Genomic DNA, 12,112 nt, shown 5'->3' on the forward strand with positions numbered 1-12,112 from the left:
AAACTTTCTCAAAGTGATCAAAATGTTAATATAGCTATTACAAAGATTTAAAAATATCGATCTAAAGAAAGTCATCTCATTTTATATTATTCACCATTGTGTCAAATTCCTTTCCTGAAACTACATTTCCTCATCAAAATAATGACTGGTTAGCACACAATTTTATTTTAGGAAGGTTTTAGCTCTAAAGGTAGAAACTTGTAGAACGTGGGATTTACTGAGAGATACCCATTTTCATGATTATAAAAACTCTCTAAGACTACTGATGCATTACATTAATATAGACATTATGTGTTATTATATCAATAGATTATGTGGCAGATTTTAGAGACAATCTTTTACAAGGGATTCAAGAATAACTTCTAACATTATTAATTATTCTTTTTGTTAAATCCAAGTCATAGTCTGCCTCAGCTTGGTGTTGTAAAAATATTTTTTACTGCCGATTTTGCATGAGTGTATTTTGTTTTTATGCATATCCTGCTTCCAAGATCTACTGATGTTGATGAAACTTCCACATGTGAAATCAGTTTAGAAAAAGAAACAGAAACCTAAAATGCAGTGGATGATTTTAAAGGCATGATTCCAAACAGATAAAAACAGTCCTATTTTTTTTAGCATTTCCTAAAATAGTTAAAGCAAAAGAACCTGAAATAAGTAATTCACTTGCTTATAGTTTATATAAATGAATATCTATTCTATTAAGCTGTCCAACATTCAAAATTAGAGCACAAATAAATCTTAAGGATTGTAATTCAATTTTAGACACCAACATTGCCAGATTTAAACTTAACATGAATACACTAGTCATGTCTTTATCAACAAGGATAAAGCATGTTTTAAATTATAGAAACTCAGGTAGAGAAAATGTACTTGAACCTAAAAACTCTGGTCTTCAATCAAGGTTCTATTTGGAGCACATGGACTCCTTAGATAGGTCTAGTGGTCTCTATTGTTAAGTGTTCTTATCACTCAAAGCATGTTTGAAAATTTACTATCTGAAGGAATTCATTTATTCAAGCCCTCAAAAATAGGAATAACCACTTTAAATGTATGTCTATACCCGCATAGTAGAAAGATCATTGGCGCTAAAGGTAAGGCATTCCCTGGGAAATTTATATTGGAGAGATGTCATGTTTATTCATAGAGTATGGAACTTAACATCATGTTATTTTCTCCAATGGTATAATTGTAGACAGCTTGTTAATAAAGCCTACCCACCAAACAAGTACTGAAAATAGTACTTCAACGTGGAATGCATCACAGTGATATTTCCCTGAAATAACATACAACGAGATGCTGGTCAAGTGGAGGTTGCATGAGAAAACCCCAAAGGAAGTCAAAGAGGAGGAAGGTAACATAATAAATGTCTTCAGGCGTGGTTGAATGGAAGAGGAGTCAAACTTTAGAAGGGTAGCAGGGTTTGGGAAATCTGGAGAGAACAGTGCTATTATTTCCAGTAAGGTGTGCGATATGAATGAGATACTCAGGCACAATCCAGTCTGCACAGCAAGAGACATGAGCAGGTAGAAAGGAGAAGGGATACTGCAGACTAGCAATGAAAAAGTCTTTCTAGTAAAAGGAAAAGAGAAAAATATTTTTTAAGTCTCTAAAAATGTGAATTTCCCCCTTTGTATTTAACCTGTTAACCCAGCAATAAAATTTTTAAATTATCAGACCTATTGTTGCAGAAATGCAAGTCAAAAATCCCATACTCAAAACCTTTGGGGTATGTGTTTCAGAAATTTTCAGATTTTAGAAAGGTTATATAGTATATATGCCATCTATTACATGACACACTGAGCTGGATATTTGGCTACATTGTATAATCAAACACATTTCTTGGGCAAAACGTGATTATTCAAAGTCTGGTAAATAAAGAGTGTAAAGCTTTTTTCTATTTTTCTATTCAAGTCATTTCAGGTCAAATTTTGACACCACACTAGTTAATATCAAGTTTTGCTTATTAAAGTTACAAACAAAACATACCCACTGATTTTCAGAAGTTTTTAGATTTTACAATTGTGTTTAAGGTATTGAAGAGGTGTATTTTAAAATTTCATGACCTAAACTACAATAACTAAAACAGAAGTATGTACTCTAGACTATTAGAAAAAGTATTCAATTCATGTAAATTAAACTTAACCTAATTTAAAATTGTATATGAATAAAAATACTGAAAATATTTAGTCAGGAAAATGGAAGCCAGGGGCTATATTATTTTGGGAAGTATACAGGTATGGTCAACCTGTGCACCCATAAAAATAAGGAAAGGGTGGTACAGGGGATGAAGGTTTCTAAATTATGCCAAGGGATGAGGGGCAGGGTGCCTCAGGAAATAGAAGATACTATAGAGGATGAAACAAAGATTTCTCGCCCGTCCTTTCCAGAAGGAAAGCAGGTATCTGAATGTGGAAAGCAAATTACAAGTGCTGCTTTATCCCCCACTTCTCAGTCATCTAAATAACTAAATGAGATTCAGGAGAGCATCTGACAAGTAGACCGCGTATAATTTCAAGCCCCTTGCTAACTATGTAACATCCTATCCTGCACCGAAAGAGAGGAAAGCGGAAAGAAAGAAAGCTAGGCAGAAAAACAACATCTTCTCAGTTGTTGCTTATGTCTAAATTACTTTAAGAAAAGAAAAATAGTTATCTTACATTAGAGATTTAAAAATTAAAATGCAAATTCTTGTAAAAACATAATGAAGTGATAGAAAAACCTGGGCAAATGCCCAAATTAAATGTAGGCCTTTGCTTTGTTTCAGCGGGGAAATAAGTAAGGAGACCAAAAAGATTTAAAATATTATCATCAAGAGCAAAATGTAGGAAAATGAGACTAAGAACAAAAATAAATCAACAAACATTTTTCAGGTGGCACAGCATTGTCCAGGGTTGGTGCTGATTACTTTTAACAGAGTTGGACCAAAAGCAGACTAAACGTAGAGATTTTTGGTCATTTGACAGGCCAATTCATAATGCTCTGTTTGTATGATGTACATTTAAAAAAAAAAAGCTGTATTCACATGTAGGTAAAACAAACATAAGTTAAAGAATATACAGCATGATCCTATTTTAATAAAAATGCATGTATATATTTATATATAAAGATAAAAAACGTATACATTAAAACCCTAGTTATTGGTGGGATTACAAGTGGTAATTGTCTTCTTGTTAATATTGTTCCTAAGTGTTCTATAATAAATATGTATTATATCATAGAAGTTATGAAAGTTTCTAGTGAAGATTCCTTTCTTCAGGAATGTTTTAAGGGAGTTATCATTATTTTACACAGTTTTCATTCTCAACTAAACAGAACGCTATGGTTTTTGAGAAAACCATAGACTTGCAGGACAAAAGAAATCCATACTAGGCTTAATTCTAGTTTTCTGGAAAATTTACTTACAGTATACATCCACTCTGATTGACTTTATCGCTGGAGACCCCAAGCCATTCTCTGCTTTACAGTAATACCGGCCTCCTTGATGTCGCTGAATATTTGTAATCCTCAAAGTCTCATTGAAGACACTTGAGTCTTGGAATCTGTCAGAGGCACTTCCTGCTGTTTTGGTCCACCTGATCTGAGCAAGCATCAACAAAGATTGTTACTTTAGGTTGGTTTTCCCACAGAGAAATCAAATAGCAATCACTCATTTGAAGAGTTTGCATTTAGAGCTGCTACATTGCCTCTCTCATCAAATTATTGAAAAAAACATTAAGGTTTACAGACACAATTGAATTAAAAAATTTTTAACGTAACGTCATCATTGTACAGTGTGTAATTTGAATTCAATTGCATAGAATTCATCAATTGCCTAATCAGTGTGGAGGGCAATATAAATTATAACGTAAAGGGAGTTAAATGTCAGTAGTACTTTGAAAATATGGATTAACTTTTCTTTTTGCTGGACATTTAAATTTGTTTTTCGTATTTTCCAAACCTTGTAAGATAATTTTACTTATTTTATCCAAGTAGATTCTCATTTTATTTTTGGACATGCCTCATTCTTTTGTTTGAAATTTCCTATTTGATTTGAATAGTTTAGACATAATACCATAATGGCTTATTGAGATTATGTATAATTTTAAACACCTGGTTGTTTAAGAGTTTTTTCTTTGATGGTTTTGCTGTAATAAGCCCACAAATGATTTGTCTATTTTGATCATTAGTATTCACTTTACATCAATAATTATTTTTTTTAAAATGTAAACTTTTCAAGGAGAACATTTCTACTAAACTGCCAAAACATTTTGAGTATCTAAAACATTTCATTATAAACAATACCATTCTTTTAAACACAGCTGTGTACAACAGACTTCGTTTTTGCTAGCAATAATGACTGGTATTCAACTCAACTGTTGTGTATTTTAGTGTATAAAACCTGAATAAAAGCCACATACTCATACTGTAAAGTGATACAAAATAGAAAGTAAAAATAATTTCATTTTATTTCCCTTCGTGCCCTGCTATATATTTTAGTTTGTTTTTAAGGTTGAGAAACAGCTGATAGAAATCCTCTGTTCAAACACATATGCTGTGACATGGAAAATGAAACTAAATACTGAATCATCAAAACAGAAATCCTATAATATTGCCATTATATATACCTATTTTCATATGAAGTTAATTAAAATGTATGATCTAATGGCATAAAAAGTATCTTTAAAAAGTTATCCACATAATTAAAATATCTGTATAAATACAACCATGTTTGCCCTTAATTGTGAATAGAATAAATATGTTATTAAGAGATGAATTTTAAAAACCTGTAAATCGCAAAAAGAAATATCAAATATTTATTCAAAATCATCTATATATATGGAATACACAAAGATGCAAATGGCATAATTTCTGATTTCCAGTAGTTTATAAATGTATTACTGACATACTCGTAAGAAGAAAAGGAGAACTTTGTAAATTATGTCAAAAATGGAAGCATACTCACACTTTCACTTAGCAATTATCTGGTTAAAATTTACCTTACTAACATTTGCAAAATGATGCATAGAAATTAGCCTACTGTATGTGTAAAACTGTAACATTGGAAATGATATAAATGCTAAATGATAGAGAGGTGGTTATAAATTGACTCTAAAATTGAACTGAATACAGTCATTAGAAAAAATAAAATACAAAATGTATTAAAACGAGGCAGGTTGATCACTTGAGGCTAGGAGTTCGAGACCAGCCTGGCCAACATGGCGAAACATATGAAAAATACAACAGACAGACCAACCAACCAACCCAGCGACAACAAAACAGGTCTACCCTGGAGTCATACTCTAATTTTTTCTATTTTCCTCCCTTTCTGATCCTTTATCCCACTTGCTTTTTCTTCCTCTTCCTTCTCCTTCTTCTTTGTCAAATAGAGGATTGAGTTATTATCATTGATCCATACAAAGTCCCTCTCTCATTTATTTTCTTTAATTCCCACCCCCCATTTCTATACCCCGTCTTCCCATGTGCAACCTTCCTAATATGTTTGATATGCGTCTTTTTGTTTGTATGTATTTTTAGAAAATGTTTATTGTTTTGTGTGCAAAAAAAATTAATAAAATTCCTTCTAGTCCTAAAAAAAAAAGACAAAAAGCAAGAAACAGAAGAGAATATTCCCATCTGTGTTAAAATAGCATATGTGTGTATTCATGTGTGTACATATTACTAAATGTTTATTAAAATTACACAAGGAAACATACAAAACTCTGTAAATGGGACTGGGAATAAAAAGAGGATAGTGAAATATGTTCTTTTCTTAAGTTGTATTTTAAATTCTTATTTATACTTAATTTACTTTACCAGAAGCAAATATTGTTTATTGTAAAGAAGTTTTAAAAATGCAACAATTCTCAAATGAAACATAGGAAATAGAAAAGTAGACAACAGTAGAAAGAAATGCAAATAATCACTTAGAAAACTTTTCCTTCCTTTTTATTCTCTACTTTTAAGAAATAAATACTGAAATAAAATATTCCTGAGTGGTAGAAAGACATAAATTTACACATTAGGAGAGTTTACCAAGTCATATGCCTAACTGATGAGAAAAGACACCTCCACACGTACTCCGATAAAAGTTGTCATCTCAAAGGCTACAAAGAAAATTGTTCAGGCTTCCAGGAAAAAGGGACAAACTTGTAATGTCACAGGGCCCGGTCACTCCCTAATGTTGTCTTTCCTTCTTCTTGAACCCTAAATTATTAATCGCCACATGGCTGCCCGGGATAAAGACATTTCCCAGCCATCCATTTAGCCACATTCTTGCTGTTTCAAGCAGAAATGTCCTTACAGGGAAGCAGCACTTCATGTTTTGCACAGTTTTGGTAGCTTCCATTTGAACGGTGGGCCGATTTGAAATGAAAATCAAGCACAGAGAAGTGGTAAAATAGAAGAAACCTGAAATCCTGACACCATGGAGTTATACCTACCTAACCTAAACTATTTATAGCGCTGGACTTCTGTATGGGGAAAAATAAAATTCTTGTTTACTTCTTATTCAGGTTTTTCTGTGACTGATAGCCAAACTCAATTCTAATTGATTTTCCTATAGTGGTATGGAGGTCAGTTTGTCTTCAGGATTCTCATCTCCAACACGGAAAGCTCAAAAACAGTGGAATAACATCCACATTTACTGAAAAAGGTGAGGGAAAGGGCTATCTCCGAATATCCCATATCCATTCAAGAGCTCATTTGTGTGAAATAAAAATATTCAGTGATATGCAAATATTCATTGACCTCAGCATTCAAACAGCCCCCCCATGATGAAAATGTTTGAAACAATACTCTAACTCCCACCAAATGAATTGTATCTGAGGTCTGGGATTTTGAGAAGATATAGAAAAGCACATTGTGGTGGGCAGTTAATAGACATTCATTTAGTGAATAAGGAGGATTTGCTTGGGTTAGTATACAATTTAAATACTAAATAAAGCTTCTTAAAACCAAAAGGACATAGAATAAGATCTGTAATAACCTAGAAAAACCTAGAAGTTTGGGTGGAAATGTAATGCAAAGCAGAGGTAACATTGTAGGGATGGAAGAAAAGGAAAGGAGAGAAAAAAGTTACTCTGGAGTCTTAAACCTTGGAGTAGTTGAAAGGGGAAAATGAGTCCTTGTGGGAGAAACAGATCTTGTTTATACATTTTAAAAAGCATAAATATCAATTAAAATATCAGAAAAAAATCAGTTTCATTAATGGAAGGAAAAATGAGATAAAGCGGGCCAGGCACGGTGGCTCACGCCTGTAATCCCAGGACTTTGGGAGGCCAAGGTGGGCGGATCACGAGGTCAGGAGATCGAGACCATCCTGGCTAACACGGTGAAACCCCGTCTCTACTAAAAATACAAAAAATTAGCCGGGAGTGGTGGCAGGCGCCTGTAGTCCCAGCTACTCGGGAGGCTGAGGCAGGAGAATGGCGTGAACCCGAGAGGTGGAGCTTGTAGTGAGCAGAGTTCGCCCCACTGCACTCCAGCCTGGGCGACAGAGCGAGACTCCGTCTCAAAAAAAAAAAAAAAAAAGAGATTAAGGGAAGAGAGTGGAATGGAAAAAATAGAAACTTGATAAAATGAGCTGAAAAAATAGGGCAAAGGTAAAAGAAAATGTATAATTTGAAATAAATATATATTTAATTTTTATTTTATTTTTAATTGGCAAATATATATATGGGTGTATATATATTTGGGGTACGATGTGATGTTTTAACATAAGTTTACATTGTGGAATGATTAAATCAAGCCCATTGACAATTTCATCTCCTCAAATACTTTTTTGTGATGAAACATTTAAAACCTACCCTTTCATTAATTTTGAAACTGGTTAACAGTATATTATTATTAACTAGAGTCACCATTCTATGCAATAGACCACTATATAGTAAGATACAACATTTTTATCAGTCATAGACTAGATGTGAATAGATTGAATTTACCCACTGAAAGAGCCTACTAGACTGAATTTAAAAGTTAAAACAAGCTTGCGTACAGTTAACAACAAATAACAATAAATGATTGGAACAATATAAAATTGGAAGCCAAGATGGGAGAAGAAGGCATGGATAAAGTTGTAATGGAATTACATAAACTAAAATCAAGCAACCAATTAGGAGTGATAATATTTATATATAATAAGATTAAATTAATAATAAATTTGCAGTTAAAAACTAATGGAGAGAAAAGCATCACTTTTTGTAATATTAAAAGTCAAAAGCATAAATATATTACTTGTAACTGGTATTCAGTAAAGTATAGAGCCACTAAAGACAAAAAGCAAACAAAATTAAAAAGGGAAGAATTTGACAAACATGCAATTGCAGTAGAAAGTTCCAATACAGCTCTCTGAGATTCAGGCAGTTCTTGATAGTGCAACTTTCTAAGTTAAGAGGAAATACAGCACAAACTAAAAAAATACAATCAACAAATCAGACCAATAAATATACAGAAAGTCATGTATCCACAAGATAATTTTTTTCTTATGTCCATTAAATATTTACAAAAATTGATCATGTAGTTGATAGCAAAGTAAACCTTCACTAATCAAAAATTAGAGGTAGGACAGGCATGCTATTGAAACTTAGTTCAATACAGTTATAAATAAATTATCAAAAGATGACTGATACATGGAAACCTTTATTCACATTGTTATTGTGCAAAGAGAAAATTAAAAGGAAAATTGCTAAGTATCCAGAAGCCAATGAATAGAAAACCATTTCATACTAAAATCTATGAATACAGTTGTACTAGTCTGTTTTCACACTGCCTATAAAGACATACCTGAGACTGGGAAGAAAAAGAGTTTTAATTGGACTTACTGTTCCAAATGTTGGCAAGACCTCAGAATCATGGCAGGAGGCAAAAGGCACTTCTTACATGGTGGTGGCAAGAGAAAATGAGAAAGAAGCAAAAGCGGAAACCCCTGATAAACCCGTCAGATCTTGTGAGACTTATTCACTATCACAAGAATAACATGGGAAAGATCGGCTCCCATTTTAAATTAACTCCCCCTGGGTCCCTCCTAGAACATGTGGGAATTCCGGTAGATAAAATTCAAGTTAAGGTGGGTGGGGACACACCAAACCATATCAACAGTGAAAAGAACACAAACAGGAAAATATAAACCTTAAGTACCCTCTACATATTAAGGAATGAATGAATGAATGAATAAAAAACTCACCTGAATTTATTTTAACTTAATTCAGTACTCATCAGAATTTATTTTAATTTAATGTTGGTTTTTGGGCTGTATGATAAACTACTGCTTAAGATTGTTTAGGAGAGAGGAACAGGCAAAAAGCAGCTGCTACTTGTTTTTTACAGAAGGTTCTAGAAGCTGCCTCATGACATTGCTTATATGATATGGTTATTCTTCCTTAGTCACAAGAAAGACTAGGAAATATACTCTTTACTCTGAATAGCACCTTCTTCCTATCCCCCAGCTAAAATTTGATAGTTCATTACCTCTGGAAAAACAGAAGAGTGGATGTTTTGGACAACCCCTAGTTTCACAATGTGAATAAAATACATCCAAATTTCAGATATGCTATTGTATTAGTCCGTTCTCATGCTGCTATGAAGACATACCCACGACTAGGTAATTTAGAAAGGAAACAGGTTTAATTGACTCACAGTTCTACATGGCTGAGGAAGCCTCAAGACACTTAGAATCATGGGGGAAAGGGAAGAAAAAAAACATCCTTTTTCACACGGCGGCAGGAGAGAGAAGTGCCGAGCAGAGCTGGAAAAGCCCCTTAAAAAACAATCCGATCTTATGAGGACTCACTATCACGAGAACAGCATGGGGGTAACCACCCCCATGATTCAATTATCTCTCACCGGATCCCTTCTACCACACACTGGGATTGTGGCAGCTACAATTCAAGATGAGATTTGAGTGGGGACACAGCCAAACCATATCAGCTATATTATTATATTTGTGTTTAAATCCTCTTACAATATAACATTAAACTCATTTCTGTAAAAATAACGTTAACAGAAAAAGAATGATAGTAGAGTTTAGGAAATACCTTTTTTGGTAACTCTCTTCCTAACCTGAAGAAACAACGGAGATTCTCTTATTTTAGGCCTATTCAATTCCCAACACAGTCTGATATAGATATAGATACAGATATAGATATAGATATAGATATTTCCTGGAACATCATTGCTCTTATATAGCCTTAAACTAAATCAGTATTGACTGAGATCATCTTAGGAAAATATTAAAAGCCTGAAGCATAGATAGACTTGGCTGAATCCAAAAAGTATATTGTGTAGATGCAACAAACTCCATAAAAACTTTGACCTGAGACTTCTAGGTTGCCCCATTTAATTAATGTCTAGGGAATGAGGATTTGTACACTGAAGCTCCTTTCTATTGTTTGCCAAGGAGTTCAGCCAGATGTACTCATGTCAATGTGAGCATTGTCTCAGCATTATTTGTACTCTGACGGAAGATCCTTTAGCAGTAAGAGAATCCTTGAGAAACAAATCAGATAAACATCACCTGATCTGCTGTAATTATTGGGATGATCTGCCACCAGAGCCTTGGGAGCTAAACCTAAAAAGGTTACAGAGCGCCAGCCTGCAAGAATATTAACTATCAATGGTATGTAATTATTAATAGGCAGAGTTTATTAGAGTTTTCAAAATAAAAGTTATCCTTTTGTCCTGCACTGATATCAGGGAAAATTACAGAGGAAATAGGTTCTCTTTGAATTACTTAATAGAATAAGTGGAATTCTGAATGGCACAGGACTCTAGAGCATACAGGTTCAATTCTTAAAAAATCGTATCAGTCTACAATAATTATAGCAATATGTCACACTTACTTCTGAATCTGTTTTTATAAAAAAAGAACCACTGGCCGGGCGTGGTGGCTCACGCCTGTAGTCCCAGCACTTTGGGAGGCCAAGGCAGGCGGATCACGCGGTCAGGAGATCGAGACCATCCTGGCTGACACGGTGAAACCCCGTCTCCACTAAAAATACAAAAAAAAATTAGCCGGGCGAGGTGGTGGGCGCCTGTAGTCCCAGCTACTTGGGAGGCTGAGGCAGGAGAATGGCGTGAACCCCGGGGGGCAGAGCCCGCAGTGAGCGGGAATCGCGCCACTGCACTCCAGCCTGGGCGACAGTGTGAGACTCCGTCTCAAAAAACAAGAACCACAATTTTCTAACAAAGCAACATTTTAACCTTAACATTACTCAATGCATAAAAACCCATTTTTCTAACATATCCAGAATATTAGGGACCATGATTACTATTACTATTACCACCACCACTACTACTACTAAGATGCAATTTAAAATATTTCTGCAAGATATATGCAGATAAGAAGCTCATGGCAGTAACAGAAAAAGGGAGCCTGGCCGGGCTCAGTGGCTCACGCCTGTTAACTCCAGCCCTTGGGGAGGCCAAGGCAGAAGGATGGACTGAAGCCAGGAGTTTGAGACCAGTCTGGGCAACATAGGGAGACCCCTATCTCTACAAAAAATAAAAATAAAAAAATTTCCTGGCTGCAGTGAGTTATGATGGCACCACTCCAGCCTGGGCAACAGAGTGAGACACTGTCTCATCGTAAATAAATAAATTAATTAATTAATAGGAGGAGTCTGAAGAACAAGGGATTCACGAAGTAGGTCTTCTCACTATGCAGAAAACAGAATGATGAAGAGGGACTCATCACGGTAGACAAGTAAGAAACAGAGGTAAAATAGCAGGGTGAGGACATGATATTTCTGAACACTAGATGGGCCTTAAAGCAGATAGCAATAGGTTTTCTGATCCTTTTTTCCCTTTGTCTTTTCTTTGAATTTAACCTTTGAAGAATTTATTCCCCTCTTGTACAAATAAACAATCCGTGATAACAGATAAACTTAGCACTTCTCTTAAACAGTATCAGACTTCCTATATGCATATGGAGCACTATGACAGGGCCTGCAGGCACTATTTCACACCAGAGGTGACACAGGAGGGTACTTCTTGGTACAAATGCTTATAAATATAAAATGCTGGAAATTAATGCAATCATCATAGAGAAGTTTGATTTTGTAGCACTGCCAAGACATTAGTCTTGGGCCCCAAACCACCATGATCAGAATTCGATTTCTTTAAAAGTTTATAAAAT

The 12,112-nt window shown here is 34.5% G+C and overlaps 1 protein-coding gene across 3 annotated transcripts in view; it reads right to left on the reverse strand.

The window, feature by feature from the left end:
* MDGA2 (MAM domain containing glycosylphosphatidylinositol anchor 2) overlaps nucleotides 1-12,112 on the reverse strand; it is an 832,668-nt gene that overhangs the window by 354,070 nt on the left and 466,486 nt on the right. For 2 of the 3 annotated variants that reach the window (XM_030813906.1, XM_003263751.4), the window contains exon 3: nucleotides 3,406-3,580. In XM_030813906.1, coding sequence (XP_030669766.1) covers nucleotides 3,406-3,580 — 175 coding nt within the window. The remainder of the gene's footprint in view (nucleotides 1-3,405; nucleotides 3,581-12,112) is intronic. The other variant, XM_030813910.1, reaches the window with a different exon arrangement.

The sequence above is a fragment of the Nomascus leucogenys genome, chromosome 1a (assembly GCF_006542625.1).
Source record: "Nomascus leucogenys isolate Asia chromosome 1a, Asia_NLE_v1, whole genome shotgun sequence".
In the NCBI taxonomy this organism is placed as follows: Eukaryota; Metazoa; Chordata; class Mammalia; order Primates; family Hylobatidae; genus Nomascus; species Nomascus leucogenys.